Here is a 17,908-nt window from a genome sequence, read left to right as displayed (position 1 = left end):
TCTGGCCGCCGTCCCGCCCCTCCCGTCCGGCCGCCGCCGCCACCGCCGCCGCCGCCGCCGCCGCCGCCGCCGCCGCCGCCTGGGGGTTGGTTGAGGCGGACGGTGGGGTCCCGGCCGGAGTGTGGCGCCGCCGCTGCGCGTAGGCGAAGCCGGCAGGTGAGTGCGGGCGGCGGTCTCCCGCGTGCGGCCCGCGGGCTGAGGGGACAGGGTTCTGCCGCTCCCGACGCCGTGAGGCCGGTCGGCCGGGCGCCGAGGTCCGGCGGACCGCTGCGGCCGAGCTCTTCGGGCCCGGGCGGCTGCGGTCGCCGAGGCCTGGCCGGCCTGTGCCCTGAGGGGACTCGCGCTCTCCCGCCGTTCTCCTCTGCCGCTGGGACGTGGGCAGGCGGCAGGTGCAGGGCGCGGCCTGGGCGCGGCCTGGGCGCCGCCCTCGGGTGCGGCCGGGGCCCGGAACGCGCGCGGGGCGCTGGGACTGCGTGCGGCGGGCTGCAGCCTTGGTTTCCTTCCTCCGGTGGCGGGCGCACGCGGCGTGGGGCCGAGGCGCCTCTCCCTGCAGCCCTCTTGCCCACCGGGAGCTCGGCCCCCCGCTCCTTGTCCTCCACTGCCCGCTTGCAAAGGCCGGCGTAGAAAATAGGTCATGTTTCTTCCCACGCGCCCCTGGCCGAGGTCCACACGCGACGAGCGCGCTGCGAGGGAGAAGCATTCAGTGCTCTAGGAGTTTGCCATTCCGGTTTCCAACTCTGCCTTCTCGCGGCTCCAGCCTGGGGACGCGACTCTGCCTCTTCTCCCTGGTTGCCGCTCTTGGAGAAGGAGCTGATTAGTGACGTGCGCCACTGGCTGCGGGGGGCCTTACCCCCCCCTCGCCCGACGAGTCAGGAGAGGACGTTGAAGCGTTTCAGAAGTGTGCACGCTTTGAGGATGACTTGGGGGCATGCTGTATTCCATTTCTAAATGAACACGATGTTGTTTCCAAAGCAAAACCACTCGAACAGGATGTTGACAGTAATTTTGCCTTGCAGACCCTCAGAAGAGTTGACTGTTTAGTGATGGATCTGTTGTAACAGAACGGCAGCTAGAAGGCTGAGACAGGGCATCCTGAGTTCCAGGCCTGCCAGAGCTACGTAGGGAGACCCTTTGGAAAACACAACGACTAAAACCTGAATTGGACACTGAAAAGTGTGGATTTTCATATGTAAAATGATACCATCCTCATTTTTTTCCTTTCAGAAGTGATGCTGAGGATATTTTAAAGATGAGTTTTAAACAGTGACAGTCTTGGGGAGTGCTAAGTGAATGTGCCTTAAGAATACAGCAGTATAAAAAGACACTTTTTCCTGTCAGAGCCATTACCTACAGTGTATATATGAGCGACTACCTGTAGAGGCCCACTTTATAGATTGGACCCTGGGGCGCTGTGATTGATATTTTGGTGAAATTCCAGTCATTTGGAAACGAGTTTTTCTTTGTCTCAAGCAAAGTCAGGTTCTGAAAAAGCTACAGAGAAACTTTTCTGGGACTCTAAATAACCTTGGTCTCTATCCTTCTATTTCTTCTTTGTACTCCTTTGTCTTGCTTGAGATCTTACCAATATCTGGATCTGGAACTCTAGTCCAGTGGGAGGGAAGTGATTGCTGCTTTCCCCCACCTCTTTCACCTCTGCAGAGGGATGCTGCCCTTGAAGATTCAGAAGTTTGTACTGATGTGGGCTCTAGCAATGAGAGTTTTGTTCCTCTTCTGTTTATAAGTGTTCAGTGAGAGTCTCGCTAAGAAAGAAATGCTGTTAGCTGGGCCTTGTGGTGTAGCTGTCAGTAGTCCCAGCTACTCAGGGGCCTGAGGCAGGAGGATCGTAGGTTCAAAGCCAGCCTGGACTCAGTGAGACCTTGTCTGGCTGGGGATATAGCTCAGTGGTAGAGTGCTTGCTTACTTTGTGAGAAGACTTGAGTTTCATCTTCAGTATTACACACATTTAAAAAAAGGTTACTGACTATCTTTTCTATATGATGCATATTTAGGCCAAATTTAAAGATGATTAAACCATTTCTTTAGAAGCCACCTGGTAATGAGACAGTGAGAAGGTTCTGTAGGCCAACCACTAGAAAACTGGTTTTGTGTTTAGCTCTGTGATGAACAGTCAGCAACCCCCTGAAATCTTGATCATACCCAAGAGAGAATGGCAAAGATGACAGTTCTCAGCAAAGTGGCAGCAGGAGCACAGGGGAGGCTTGCTTGTAGGAAAACTAGTAGATTCCCGGTGTCCACAGAGGTTTGCCCCACCCCATCTTCAACTGCTCCAGCACCTTATATACAGCTGGGTAGTGTTTGCTTCTAACCTGTACACTAACTTCTCTCAGTTTGAGTTGTCTGTACATTACTTCCAATACCTATTACAGTGTCCCTGCTATTCCAGTAGCTGTTACACTGTATCCTTGAGGGAGTAGTCACCAAAAGAGGTTTGTACATGTTCAGTAAGGGTGAACTTCCCTCCCTTTGCAGATTTCCATCTGTAGTTGAATTTGCAATAGAACATCAGATAAGGGAGAGTAGCTAATTGATGCTGTATGGAATTTTGATAAAAATGTGAGTGAAACATACTATGGCTTCTGCAAGCTGTATGAGGCTTTCCAAGTTTCTAAACTGTTTTAGTTACAAAGTGTGTCTCCCTTTTACTCATAGAAGTGGTTGTTAGAAATGTAACTGTGTCTTTGTTGTGTCTAGTTTGATAGAGGCTCTCCTCTTTAGAAAGTGGTTTCCTGCTCTTAACTACAGAGCATGATGATTTTCTTGGAACAGACAGATTTTAGTGTATTTCTTCCTCTTGGAGGAAAGTCCTGGGAATGGAGGCAAGCTGTGTTGTTCTAAAGAAGCAGAGTAGCCATTTATTACAATTAGATTACTTTAACCGAACACTGATAATACTATTCTGATGTTCTTTAGGAGTTGCTGTGGTCAGGTATTTGCTTTCTCTATTAGCTTACAATTTTCACTATTATATTTGTACTCACTTTCTGTTAGTGAAGAATGTTGGGATTGCTGTGTGTCTTTTTCCTTCTGCTACAGTGAGACCAGTTTTTGTATTTAGCCTCTTGAGATTATTAATTAGAGATCTCATGTGTTCAGGTTTTCTTTCTTTCTTTTTTTTTTTTTTTTCCTTTGGTTTTTTGAGACAGGGTTTCTCTGTGTAGCTTTGCGCCTTTCCTGGAACTCACTCTGTAGACCAGGCTGGCCTCGAACTCACAGAGATCCGCCTGCCTCTGCCTCCCGAGTGCTGGGATTAAAGACGTGCGCCACCACTGCCTGGTGTGTTTCAGGTTTTCTAGTTTGCACCTTTGTTGCCTTATTTGGTAAAATTTATTTCTGTACATTGGTTTCATTTTTGTTCTAAATGTTGGAGTTGTTAATTATTTTTAAATGAAAATATCATTAATTCTGCAGTAATTTCTTGCTTGGTTAAACCCTTCTAACAACCTTCTGATTCTTTATTTTTAAGCCAGACATGGTGGTGCACACCTTTAACCCCAGCACTTAGGAGGCAGAGGAAGGTGACTCTCTGTGTTTGAGGCCAGTCTGATCTACAGAGTGAGTTTCTAGGATAGCTAGGGCTTACACAGAGAAACCCTGTCTAAAAAAACCAGAAACAAAAAAATAACATTACAAAAATTTGCTTATCATTTTTTCTTTAGTGTGTGTGTGCTCGCATGAGTGCATGCCAGAGTATATGTATATGTTCCATGCCTGGGCCCATAAGGTCAGAAAAGGATTATCTAGAATTAGATTTATCACAAGGCTCTGAGTTGCCAGATGTGGGTATCAGGAACCAAATGCAGCTTTTCTGAAAAAACATGACATGCTCTTAAATAAGTAGCCGTCTCTCTAGCCTCTATTAATACACTTAATGTATTTTTCTATTATTAAGAAGTTGAGATGCTGGGTGGTGGTGGCGCACGCCTTTAATCCCAGCACTCGGGAGGCAGAGCCAGGCGGATCTCTGTGAGTTTGAGGCCAGCCTGGACTACCAAGGGAGTTCCAGGAAAGACGAAAAGCTGCACAGAGAAACCCTGTCTTGAAAAAACGAAGCAAAAAAGAAAAAAAGAAAAAAAAAAAAAAAGAAGTTGAGACTTAGCCAGGCAGTAGTGGCCGATGCCTTTAATCCCAGCACCCCGGGAGGCAGAGCCAGGCGGATCTCTGTGAGTTCAAGGCCAGCTTGGTTTACAGAGCAAGATCCAGGACAGGAACCAAAACTACACAGAGAAACCCTGTCTTGAAAAAAACCAAAAAAAAAAAAAAGAAGTTGAGACTTAAAAAAGTTAGGTATATTAATAACCTTATGAAAAAAGAACCTTCAATTAGAAGACTATGCAATAATAGAAGTCCTGGGTTTTTGTTTGTGTGTGTGTGTGTGTGTGTGTGTGTGTGTGTGTGTGTGTGTCTGTGTCTGTGAAGTTTGCCTGGTAACTTAAGCCAGAGATGAATCTCATAGACCTCATTTCCACTTGGGAGTCTCCTTTAATTTTTGGAAATAAATACATCATAAGACTAGGGGCACAAACATAGTTATCAACAAGTTTCAAGTGAAGAAAATGGAATAAAATAATTATACATAAAATTCAATATCAAAGACTTGAAATTCTTTCTTTTCTCATTTAAGATACTTTCCCAGTAGTCTCCTGTCAGTGGAGACAAGATTTTTGCTGAAGTTAGGCCTTTGAAAGGAAACTGAGTAATTTCTGATTACCTGACCAAAGTGAATGTTTAACCTTTGGCAAGTTTCACCTCAGTAATGGGGTTGGGGAAAAGGAGGGCAGATGGATAGAGCCAGAAGAAATGTTTTAATAGTCTTTAAGGAGGCCTAAAGGTTGTCTAGAGAATGCAAGTGATTGGATGGCTACAATAGTGCTTTCCTACACTTTTTTTTTTTTATCAGCAAGTAAAATTTGCACATACCTAGTACTCAGTAATACTTGTGTTCTAGGGTTATCATTGTCTGTGATTCTGAGTTTCGCTTCCTTTTTGACATACTGGGGTTGAGCCCAGTGCCTCCCAGGCAAGTGGTATACATCTCTAGGCCTTTAAAAAAACAAACAAACATTTTTTTTATTTTGAGGTAAGGTCTCCATAGGTTAACTAGTGTTGTCCTCGAAGTTTTTGTTTGTTTGTTTTTCAAAACAGAGTTTCTCTGTATAGCCTTGCTGTCTTTGGTCTCTCTGTAGAATAGGCAGGTTCTAAATCAGAGATCTGCTTGCCTCTGCTTCCCCAGTGCTGGGATTAAAGGTGTGAACAACCATCGCCTAGCTGTTGTTAAACTTTTGATCCTCTTGCTTCAGCTTCCCAAGGAGATGGATGACAGGCATGTGCCACTGTACTCAGCTCTCTCCCCCACCCTATATACTCTCCCTCAAGCTTGCTGTTGTCTTTCCTCAGTCTCCCAATTATCGCTTTACATTTTTTTAAAATTACAATTCATTAAGACATCATGTGGTCTTAAAAGCATATACAACTGAGAGATTTTAACAATTTCAATTTTAGAAAATAGGCCTGACTTTAATATCAGCAGTTCTTTATTAAGTAAAACTAAGAAAAAGTAAGAATTAGAGATGAAAAGTCCTCATTAAAGTTTCTTTTACTGTTAAGTATTTACTAGTGACTAAAGTTCTTAGTTTGTTAATTAGCATTGTCATGGTCATCTAATTGGCTTCTGCATTTTTTTGATCTGTAACAAGAATGTGAATTGCAGAGATGCAGGTAGGATTTGTCTGATGGGGGTTGGGGGCTCCTTTACAAGTTTTGCTCATGTCCCATATTTAACTGAGCCCATTCCTGCATGCTTGGACAAAGCAAGTGAAATGGTCTTATCCTTGGAAAAAGCCTGAGAGAAAACTCTTATGCCCATATATTTTGCTATTGCTTTAATATGTTATTTTGAACATCAGAGATAGCAGTGAACCATGGCTGGTTTTGAGCCCAATCCTCAACATACGATTGGTTATCAATAAAATCCATGGTTGAGAGGTACTCATGAAGCTCTGGCACCAGCTGAGCTTATCACCTTGTATAAACTAACTTTTCTAAGCAGCAGCTTTCTCATCTGTAAAGGGGACATATAATATGTGTTTCATCTGTTGTGTAAGATGCTCACCCAAGTTCATGACAGTGTGTGCTCAAACCATGCACTTGGGATGAGGACAGTCCTCCTGTTGGAAACTGCCACTGTACATGGCAGGAATGATAATGGTTTCAGCAGCCTGAAATGCTACTCTGAAACAACGTAACAGCAGAATTGCTGCATTCACTTGAACACTCATTGTTTGGTGTAGCACATCTGTCTTGTTGTAGATCAGTTTATATTACAAACAGCTTTATTTTATCTCCTTTCATGTTAAAGGCTATAGGGTTGTATCCCATTTATCTTTGCCTTTCAGATGATTCACTCAAGAAATGGACATGGGACAAGGGAATGAATTCTCTTGGCTTATAAACAACCTGGAACAGCCTTACCAAAATTATTAAGATCTTGACTTGTTGAGTCCAAGGAGCAGGAGTCCCACTGAAGTGTGACATCAGAAGGCTTTTGCTGCCTTGCTCTCTGGAGGGCAGTGTACAAAGTTGTTCATATTTGGACAGTGTAAGGGGGCATGCTATAAACCTGGAAAAGGAAGAGTTTGAGGAGGGCATGGAAGCCATCTTCACAGAATTTGGACAGGTCACAGAGGAGTGGCTCACAAGTAGGAGACTGCTTCAAAAGTGAGCAGGCAGGACTGGTGGCTTGTCACTGAGCAGAGGACCCCAGGACTGAGTGGGATGCTTCCATTCTGATCCCCAGGACTAGCTTCAGGTTGTGCATTTGTCAGCCAAGTGTAACTCACCTGGATGTTCCACATGTTTTCAGCTTAGACTCAGATGGTGGATAGCGATGCATTGACAGTCAATGGTGACATAATATTGTGCCTGAGGGTTTACAGCATCATCTCAAAGGTATCTTCCAATCCTGATGCTCTGTAATTTTAGAATCCAGAATCCCATGTTTGGAGTGTAAGTGGCTTGAAGGTGATTTAGCAGGTTACAGCTGTCCTGTCACCATTCAACACTGTTGTCTTTGTTTTAGAGAAATTAATAGAAGCGATTGTTCATGATACCTGACTCCTTACTTTATTATTATTATTTTTAGATAATTGTTTTAAATAGGAGCCTCATGGGGACTGAATAGATTTCTTTATTTGGAGGAATGATGTAGATACCAGAACATAGGTGTTTTATGCAGTTTATAGAAAAGGTAAAGCTAATCTCAACATGCAGGTACTGTCCCAGTGGCAGGGAAGCAGAGTGGATGTCAGCCCAAGGCTTAGCTCTGGTTGCTGCTTCTGAGGATGTGCATGGTTGTCAAAGAGATACCCTGCCAGGCTGGGCTTAGGGGCTTCCACTTTGCACAAGTTGGCCACCTGGTCACCTAGTTCTTTCATAGATGTCACCGGCTTGTTCAGGTAGTGGATTTCAGTGAAGTCTTACCAGTCAGGGTCATTTTTGTCAGTGACCAGTTTATATAATTTCGGCTGAGACAGATTCAGCCTTTCCCCAAGTATAACACACAGTCCATTGTGTTCAGCCTCCTTGCCCAGTTGTCATGGTCTGGCTAGACACCTGCAGGAAGATGTGGACACTTTTTGTTTCTTCAGGCGCTCAGTTTCTCAGTGTGCTCATCCTCATTGAAATTAAAGTTGTTAGATCTAGAGAGGCAATTACTAGAGCTATCGTCTGCAGATGTAGTTTGTCCCCTCACAGTCCTGATGGCTATTCTAACACTCCTCTGATACTTGCAATAGGGATGCTGTAATCACTGATGGTGACCGAACGTGCTGCTTCTGCTGCCTTCTAGGGGGAGGCTTGAGTTCAGGGTCCAACCACTCATTGTCAAGAAGCCAGGAGTTAATTTAACAGCAGCTCAAAACCATTTGTGCTGAAAAACAACCAGAGTGGTTTAAAAATATCTAGAATTAGTTTAGATTTGTGGGAAAATACTCAATATTTTTATGGAAAGCAACTTTTTTGGAGTTCCCAAGTTACCATGCATACATATGATAGTCCAAATTATTCCATAGCGATTAAAATTTAAATCTATGTTTGTGTTGGCACTTAAGCAGCTACTGAGTCAAACTCAGCTCTCTTAACCACTTGCCTTGGCTTCTTGATTCCTTTGAGTCTATGGCACACAGCACTTCCATTGATTCAAGAGTCCTGTGCCGGTTGGTGGGTACTAGCCACACTGTGTAAGTTATGGTGGCATGGCATGCTGGACCAAGCTAGAGTGTGCTTCTGATAACTGTCAGTTCCAGTTAACCTGGCACCATGTGAAGCCAAGGACTATAGAGTGTTTAGGGAGATGAGGAAAGGCATGCTTCCTGTTCTTCCTACACATTGGCAGGCTTCACCCCCTCAAGTGAATTTAACAGCTGGGAGCTTGGAACAGGAGGAAGCACATGACCAGAACCTCCTTCAGAAGGCCCAGCTGTGAAGATGGGTCAGTGCAAACTAAATTGAAAAGCAGATAATGCTGTGCTAGGTTTCCTGGGCAAATTGCCAAATAAGTACCATCAAAAATGTTTATTCTAGTTGTATTTAGTTCAAAGCAGCATTTTCAGGAAGAACTTATTAAAGTACAAGTTTATTTCCTTTCCATTTCGATTATGAAGTAATCTTAATTTTTTGCAACTGAATGTCATCCATCAGTATACATGAGTTGTACTGTGTAAAAATGAGCTAAGTATTTAATACCCCCACCCTGTTACCTCCTCCTCTTTAGCCATGGTCCCCAAAATGTGGTTCATTTGTTTCCTTGTATAGACAAGAATGGGAAATAATTCAGTGGTGAAAATAGTCAGAACTTATTATAGTTGCCCCTGCTTGCCAGTCAGCCATTTAACAGTTACGGTATTTGTTTCCTGTCTGTTAGGTAGGGAGATTGCTGATGGGCTTACAATAGTTTGTACTGCTTTAAAGGGCTAGGCTTTAGGATCCTATTCCTTTTACAGACTTCTGGGTAATGAATGGAGACAAGTGGGGAGCACTTGTAGCAAGCTCTGCTTCTGTAGGTGCCTCTTGAGAGTGAAGTTCTCACCCAGCAGCCAGCCCGCCCTCCCTCCCTCCCTCCCTCCCTCCCTCCCTTCATCTGAAGTATTACTTATTGTTGCAGGGACTTCTGCTCTTCTGCTTCTCCCAAGATAGTTCGTACCTGATTTCAGTGTAAGCTTCAGGGGAGAGTATCTTTCACTTAGCCTTGTGCCATACAGCTAACATTTCTATTGAGAGCGAAGGGGAGAGGAACAGAGAGTGAGTGAGTGAGAGCATAAATGTTTAATTAGCATATGTTTACATAAATATATAGAGTGAATATTGGCAATAAATATTTGGTCTTTGTAGGAAGCTGATGAGTGAATAGTTACCCTCCGCCACACACACCCCATACACGGAGTGTTTAAGATATGCATGGTACCTCTTTAACATCTTTTTTTTCATTAAAAGTTTGAAACTAACACCCAAGTGAGCCAAATCACAAAGAAAGTGAACCATTGTGTGTAGGAAAGTTTTGAATCATAAGCATAAATGGTGGGTAATCATTTCAAATCCACAAGGTTAGGGAAATCACATTGCGTAGATCATTTTTGTTAGTGTAAACTGGCAAGGGAGAATTGGATTTGGAAACCACTTTTCCAACTGATTCAGTCATCTTTCTTAAACTGTACTTCCCTTCTTACCTTTCTGTCTTTAGTTACTTGGACATTTGGGAAATTATCTGTGTTGCTTTATTTTGGATGTGTCTTAGTTTCTGGTCTCAACTCTGAGACCTACAGGCCTGGCCTTCCCTAATTTTGTTGCCTTCACATTGGTCAGCATTGCCTAAGCAGGGAGATGGGGAGAACTTGTTTACTCAAGTGCCCTTATGCTTGTAGAGTCAGCCTGGATGCTGCAACTGGTTCATGGCTTCAAGCTTGAGTCTGCTGCTTGGTGGCTGTGGTCTCTTGGCCAAGTAACAGCCCTTGCTAGGCTTGCTAACAACTGGAGTCTTCAGCACCGGCCTTACTGGGTTGTGCTGGCCACATGGACAGATGTATGTGGCCTTTGTAGCAAGTGCCCACTGAACTTCCAGCTGTGCTTGGCCATAGCTCTTCCTTTGGTACCAGAAACAACTAATTTCCTTCTTTACTGCCTTCAAAGAGACTAAAAATATACAAGAAGTGTGAACGTATTTCCAGAAGTTCTGTTATTTAATGTCCTGAAGTCTTTCTGTATCTGAAGTGGTGGTTTTCTGAAGAAACTCTCTTAAGTCTGACTCTAGTACCACGGTCAAGCTGTGTCTCCCCCACACCACGTAAGTGTATATTTTTACTTGGAGAGTTGTCCTCATTCTTCAGTAGAGCTTGTTAAACACGCAGTCATTGTTTCCTTCTGATGCTTGTATGGTTTGTGTATGAAGTGTCAACTACTCTTGTATCGAAGGTTTGTCAAGAGGTGATGGAGCCTAAGGGTTCTGGCCTCAGCAGTGGATTTGGTGTGCAGGCTGAGAACTCTGGAGCCCCACAGCTGAGAGCCCTGGAAACTATCTTTTGGGTGGAACAGATTAAGAGGTGGGCCAACTTAGAATCCTGTACTTTAGGGAGGTGTGCTCTGTGAGGACCCAGACAGTTACTCCTTCCCTTCTGTAAGTGGAGATTCTGTGTGGACTAGGGCTGGCTGCTTCCTCTCTCTCTTTGATTCTACAGGGCTGTGGGAGGGAAGCAGTCCAAAGAGACTTACAAGAGACAAATCCCAAGACAAACCAAGCCTTTATCATCTGTTAATGACCTTGCCTTTGAACCTTCCTCACCGACTTTTGTAGGAGTGACAGCTGCAAAGAAGAGCTTAGAATTCCCCTAAGGTCACTGAGGACAATTTCGCAGGGCCTTAAAGTATGTGGGAAACTATACCAGAAGACAGAGGCCTAGACAAGGCATGGCTGTGTTCCAGAACACAAACAAACCCATGGAGCTAAGTGGTGTAAAGGATAGATAGAATGAAGCCAAGCAGGTAGAGTGAGGTGAGGCAGTTCATCCTTCTAAGGCCTTGCTGGGGAGGGCAGCTGTCAACTTGGAGCTGTGGATAGACATTAAGTTGAGCAAAAGAAGCCCATGTGGAGTATAAATTTGTTACCTGAAGTTGAAAGAAGAGGAAGCTGATCAAGGGTAATAGAAGTCAAGATAGTAGCTGCTTCTCGAGATGCCTCTAGATTGAAAGTGCCTGGTGGGTGGGTGGGGTACACTGGATGTTCTTGTTACTTTACTGGAAGTGGTGGCTGTGTGGCAGGCATATGGATAAGCCAGGGAAGCTGTGCACTGTGCTTCAGTTTATCAAGGCCAACTGTGCACAATGGTGGAGGAGAACGGCGTCAGAGAGAGAAGAGTAGAACCTGGCCTGGGAGTGGCTGCCTAGGCTGAACAACCGTGGGACTTTGAAGATGATATACGAATGCATATACACATGCATGCATGCACACACACACAGGCTCTTCCAGAGTCTAAATTACTGATGGAGTTTCCAAGTTTTATCTTCTGTATCTCTGTACCTATTACTGTTTCTAGAAGCTGGACATTTTTGAACTTAACTGTTTGTATTGTACAACAGTTACTGCCAAAGAACTCTGGTGCTTTCACATCCCTGTGACATAGTTAATGGTCTCTCACATGGAACAGGCATTTGACATTTTCTGTATATCACCAGGGGATAGACACTTGGCCAGCAGCATCAGAAACACAGGTTTTTGCCCCATTAGAACTATGGGGAGGATTTTCCTTGAGAGCTCAGTGCAGTATCCTCTGCGGAACAACTGCTATGTGTAGAGGTCTGAGCTGTGGGTTTGAGGTTAGGAATATAAATAAGATACAGAGTGTTCCCTCAAGGAGCCTTATGTCTGGGGCAAGACAGAAAGAAGTGGGCTTTGCATTAGTCATGTACCACAGTAATTGAAGGACATTTAAGAAATTGCAGGAGAGCCAGGCAGTGGTGGTGCACGCCTTTAATCCCAGCACTTGGGAGGCAGAGCCAGGCGGATCTCTGTGAGTTCGAGGCCAGCCTGGACTACCAAGGGAGTTCCAGGAAAGGCGCAAAGCTGCACAGAGAAACCCTGTCTCAAAAACAAAAAACAAAAAACAAAAAACCAGGAGTGTGAAGGACAGAAGACTATGACTGGGAACACTGGAAAGGCTTTCAGGGGATGCCTGGATATGAGTTTAAGAAAAAGCAGCTAATGAAAGTGACTGAAGTGTTGGACGAGGACTGGAAGGGATGGAATGGAGAGATGTATTCAGGGGTACAGGTCATCTGCACTAGGATTCGGAGCCTCTGGTATTGCTGATCTGTAAGGTACTGCGGAATGGGGTAGTAGCAGGGAAGGTTGGTTTTGTATTACAACTTGACACAAGCTAGAGTCATCAGAGGGGACAGAGCCTCTGTTGAGGAAATGCTACCATGAGATCCAGCTGTAAAGGCATTTTCTCAAGTAGTGATTGATGTGTGAAGGTCCAGTCCATTGTGGGTGGTGCCATCCCTGGGCTAGTGGTCCTGGGTTCTAGAAGAAAGAAGGCTGAGCAAGCCATGTGAAGCAAGCCAGTAAGCAGCACCCCTCCATGGCCTCTGCATTGGCTTCTGCCTCCAAGTTCCTGCCCTGTTTGAGTTCCTGTCCTGACTTCTTTGATGATGAACAAACAGCATTGTGGAAGTGTAAGCTGAATAAACCCTTTCCTCTCAAACTTGCTTTTTTGTTATGGTGTTTCATTGCAGCAGTAGAAACCCTAACTAAGACAGTAGCAAAAGAGGAACTTGGTCAGGGAGAGAGACATACTGTTGTCAGAGTCTAAGCAGGAGATATGTAGAATGAGGTTGCTGCAGATACTCAAGTGTGAGCCAGGCAGTCATTGGCAGGGGATGTGGTGTGACGCATCAAGTATTTAACTCTGTTAGTCTGGAAGACCTTTCAAGCTCTTTGACCCTGAAATACCATGTGCTTCCTGTCTGTATATAAATGGAGGCAGTATGGAAGTGGTGCTCAGTTCAGATTCTAGCTTAAGCCTCTTACCTGATAGGTGACCTTGGACAGAGAAAAGATGTGATCACCCAAGGAACTGATCTTAACCTGGTGCCTGATAGAGGGTAAGTGACTCAATATAGGGAGTTTGCTGTGGCTGCTTGAATGAGCCCTTGGAGGTCGACTAACACCAGGGACAACTGGAGAGTTGAGGGACAGAGGACCTAGTAAGGCCTGTTTACAGTCCTGACATCATCACACCACTTGGGGAGGAGCAGCATGCCTTTGTAGGCCTTTCCCATTAGAGCAGGAGAAGGGGCTATTAGCTCTTCCTGATCTTGAGTCATTTAGAGAGTCACAGGATAGCAGGTCTTGACAATAAGACTGGAGCTAGAGCCTAGTCGTATGCCACCAACAGTGTGGTTCTGCAGTTCTTCTTGCCAGCCAGCAGATCTCTGCTATATTTGGAAGTATGATTAAAATGTTATTACTACCAGGCACCTCAGTGGCTTTCATTTCTTGTAGGCTGAGTTCTGTGGCTCCACAGAGGTGCCTTCATAGACCTGGGTGGGCTTGATTCCCAGAGAAAGGCTTGATGCTCTGTCCAACCTATGTCCTTTTTCTTAGTTGGGTGCCAGTGATGATGGAGAGGGAGTATCTGCCTCCTTTCTGAGACTCAGGAAGAGGTGCTTAAGCTGTTCCTCCTGCACTCTGTCTAGCTTTTGATGTTAAACTGGCTACTTTTGTTTCCTAACCATTTTACATGTTTACAAACTTTGCCCTACCACAGTTCTCCCTATCAGGCAGTTCTTTCCTTTTTTGATGTTTCATATTAAACCTAGGTTGTGTTTTCCACCACTAAACTCCATGCCCATTCCTACCCGGACCCATTCATTTCTTTATTATAATAAGCGACCACATGCCGGGCGGTGGTGATGCACGCCTTTAATCCCAGCACTCGGGAGGCAGAGCCAGGTAGATCTCTGTGAGTTCGAGGCCAGCCTGGTCTACAGAGAGAGATCCAGGAAAGGCTCAAAGCTACACAAAGAAACCCTGTCTCGAAAAACCAAAAAAAAAAAAAAAAAAAAAAAAAGCGACCACAGTAGGCATTTGTTTCTCCCTTGAGATGGTGTCAATAATCATCCAGGGACTCCATGAATGGGGAGTGTCACTGGGGTGGCCTGTGCTACTCTAATGAGCTCTTTTCCAGAGGATTGGTCCACACTTCCTTCAGGAGTCCCAGCACTCTCAGTGGTTAGCTTACTGCCCTCCTCTCCTTGCTGCCTTGCTTCACCTGGCCCCACCTATGAATGGCCTGAGCCCTACTTTCTTTAGACGTAATGTCAGCTCCTTGAGGTCTTTACCCAGAAGTCATTGTTATGTCCTTTGTCCCAGTATCTCATTTGTCTGTGAAATATCCTAGTCATTACTCATGTGTCTGCTGGCACAAAGTTCATGTGGCTAAAGTGCAAGACTGGACAGGGACAGGAAGTCCATTGAAGGCCAGGGTCTGTGTGAAGCTTATCTAAGTCCTGCACTTGCTTTCTGAAGCATTTTGGATTTGACATGGAGCAGAATGTGGGCATTAGACTAGCTGAGATGTTTCTTTTCAGTGTTTGTCTGGAAAGGCTAAACTGTCACTGTGGGAAGTGGTTGTTTTAAGGGAGAGTGACCAAGGATCTAGTATTTCTGACCCTACCATACTCTGTGTGTGTGTGTGTGTGTGTCTGTGTCTGTGTCTGTCTGTCTGTCTGTCTGTCTGTGTGTCTGGTATATGCATCAGCATTATCCCCTTGGTGTCTTGCAGTAATGCTTCAGGGTACAATGTGAAAGTCTGGATAGCTAAAATTTGTAGTGTTGTAGCTGCCTCTGCTGTGGTTTCATCAGTGAGAAGGAGTGCACTTTGACTTCTGAGACTGCCTTGTATGATTTTCTTTCCTGTTTGAGAGGCTTCAGGTTACTTACACATTTTTTTACCCTTAAGAAAATTCAAGTTGTGTATTGAGGTAAGATCTTAGATGCTTCCCTGCCAATCTAATTTCTTGATTTTATTCTTTGATGATGTAACTTCCATTTCTTTGTCTTTTCTCTCCTCTTTATAGTCAGAAAATGGGTAAGAAGAGTCGAGTGAAAACTCAGAAATCAGGTACTGGGGCCACAGCCACCGTGTCACCAAAGGAAATCTTGAATCTGACAAGTGAGCTGTTGCAGAGTAAGTGTCCCGTTCTCCATCCCACCCCTACCCTCACCAGCTGTGCTTGCCCCACATGACCATGCCTTTTCACTCCTCTGCCTGTAGCAGGGGTATGGAACTCCCTGAAACAGGAGCTCATCAGAGCAGCTTGTGCTCTGATCTTCTTAGCCGTGGACCTGCGCATTGCAGAGCTTCCCTCACCTCAGTCCCTCTTCAAAGACTGAGATGTGGGCGCCTGTTAGGGCATGTAACTGTCAGATGTGAAGCTTCTATACCCCAGCCATGGGATGTGATCCTCTCCAGAGACCCATAAGCAAGGACAGGTTCCATTGCTCTTCAGCAGACTGGCCCTGTACAAACTGCTAGGCTCCGTGTCTGTCAGCAAATACAGATCACTGTCTCCAGCCACTTGACAAGGACCACATGAGATTTGGTTTGTGAAGATGTATCATGACTGTCAGCCTTAGGCAAGCTCAGCTTGCCTTAAAGGGAGCCATTCTTCTGGAATGGCTCACCGTTATTTTCAGTAATTATATAAGTGTGTTTGTAGTTTGAGATGAAGTGTCATCAGTGCCTACACTTGCTTTTTTATGCTAAAATACTTCGATAATTCTTGAGTTGTAAGTTAAAACTGGTGCTGCTGATACCTCAGACATAGCCATGATCTTTGGCCCCTATATTTGGGTTGACCTTTTCCCTTTATGTTTACATTATTTGACAGCTAAATCTTAAGTAAAAATAGAGCTTTTCCTCAAAAATTGTAGCCAGGCTCCTGTCAGGTCCCTCCCTGGGTGCTTTGAGCTCCACTGTCCCTGCATCTCATCATTGTTCTCCTCTCTCCCATTAGAACACAGGTGGCTCTCAGCCCTGACTCCTGCTTTGCTGTTACACTTCAGGGCCTCAGTCAGCACTTGGTGGGGGAAGAATGAAGTCAGACTGGTTAACTGAAAAGTTAGGCGTCAGCACATAAGCAGATTATGTGAATTATTTGCCTATTTGCCACATGGTCCTTTCCTTAGTGAGATGGGGGCAGTGGGTTTGGCAGGAGCGACAGGGAAGGAGACTGTCTTTAAGCTGGTGTAATATTTAATAAGGCGGTGCTGCCAGGAGGCTGGTTGCCAGTGTGTTCCAGGACTGGTCGGGGTTGGCTCTGCAGTTCAGCCTCTTCAGAAGACTCTTCGCTCCTTTTTCAACTTGACTGTGCCATCTCTTTCGTAGTCCCCCAGAGTGCTTGATGAAGCGCATACACATGGATGTGAAATGTTTGTCAACTAATTTCACATTACAGAATGCAGCAGTCCTGCACCTGGCCCAGGAAAAGAATGGGAAGAGTACACGCAGATCCGGTCTCTGGTTGAGAAAATAAGAAAGAAGCAAAAAGGTAAAGTTGTTGGAATGATGCTCTTGAGGGGAAGCTGGGCATAGGTTAGTTGTTTCTTAGTGGTAAGACCTCAGGTCCTTGTGTCTGTCTATAGAGAGATGAGGCAGCCACCCAGAGAGACCCCCAGAGACTATTGTCCACTTGAGAGTGAAGGTCACAAGTGCTGATCTATAGGAGGAAACATTTGTGACTGGGGGCTAAATGGCATGACTTTTATTCTTTTTTATTTTATGACATGTGTATGAGCCTTGTTTTAACTGTTTCTTTTGACATGTCAAGTGGTGTTGATTTGATTAGTATCTTACCAAGTGTTTATGATTGACTCGAGCCCACATTTTGTTTCTTTGAGATAGAGTCTTGCTGTGTGACCCTGACTAGCTTTGCACTCGTGGCAGTCTTTTTGTGTCAGCCTTCTAGTTGCTGGAGTTATAGGCATGAACCACCACATCCAGCCCAGTCCACCTTGATGAAGAGATAGTTACATTTCTTAAGCTGTGTGGGTTTGTGGTTTTTTTGGGGTCGTGGTGGTATGCTGCTGAAAATTGAACCCAGGGTGCATTCTAGGCAAGCTTCTTACCACTGAACTGTACCTCTTTTTCTTTTAAGATTTGCTTTTACTTTATGTGTATATTTTGCCTGCATATATGTGTACTATTGCAGTGCCTGTGGAAACCAGAAGAGGGTGCCAGATCCCAAGGAACTGGACTGTGCTCCACCATGTGGGTGCTGGGAATTAATTGAACCTGGGTTCTCTGGCTCTTAACTGCTGAGTCACTGAGTCTCTCTAGCCTCTGCACCCTACCTCTTTTTTTTTTCTTTTTTTTTTTTGGTTTTTCGAGACAGGGTTTCTCTGTGTAGCTTTGCACCTTTCCTGGAACTTCCTGGAACTCACTTGGTAGCCCAGGCTGGCCTCGAACTCACAGAGATCCTCTTGGCTCTGCCTCCCGAGTGCAGGGATTAAAGGCGTGCGCCACCACCGCCTGGCTGCACCCTACCTCTTAAGCTGTGTTTTTACAGGGCATATTTGGTAGCCATCTTAATTATTCCTAGCCAAGTTGGCAAAGGGACTGTCAGTTTGAAAAAGCTTTTTCAGTAGAACTGTTGTTTTTGCCCTGTAAATCATTAAAAGATTGGTATGCACACCCGCATGGAAGGCAGCAGAGAAAACAGTAAGGAGCACACATTGCAAAAGATGAGAACCTTCTTTGGAGTGTGAAAACTAAGTGGTTGTTTTCCACTTGTCTGAAGTAACCAACTGTTGTTCTGTCTGTGAACCTGTGACAGTGTGGTC

At 45.0% G+C, this 17,908-nt stretch overlaps 1 protein-coding gene across 3 annotated transcripts in view; it reads left to right on the top strand.

The window, feature by feature from the left end:
• The window catches only part of Setd3 (SET domain containing 3, actin N3(tau)-histidine methyltransferase), a 67,605-nt gene that overhangs the window by 414 nt on the left and 49,283 nt on the right, over positions 1 to 17,908 (top strand). The window contains exons 1-3 of one of the 3 annotated variants that reach the window (XM_059279303.1): positions 28 to 156; positions 15,145 to 15,254; positions 16,525 to 16,617. In XM_059279303.1, coding sequence (XP_059135286.1) covers positions 15,152 to 15,254; positions 16,525 to 16,617 — 196 coding nt within the window. In that variant the 5' untranslated portion in view covers positions 28 to 156; positions 15,145 to 15,151. Of the gene's footprint in view, positions 1 to 27; positions 157 to 13,148; positions 13,168 to 15,144; positions 15,255 to 16,524; positions 16,618 to 17,908 lie in introns of those variants that run through there. The other 2 variants (XM_059279305.1, XM_059279304.1) reach the window with 2 other exon arrangements.

This window comes from Peromyscus eremicus, chromosome 14 (genome assembly GCF_949786415.1).
Source record: "Peromyscus eremicus chromosome 14, PerEre_H2_v1, whole genome shotgun sequence".
Lineage (NCBI taxonomy): Eukaryota > Metazoa > Chordata > Mammalia > Rodentia > Cricetidae > Peromyscus > Peromyscus eremicus.
This window is presented reverse-complemented; position numbering and strand designations above follow the sequence as displayed.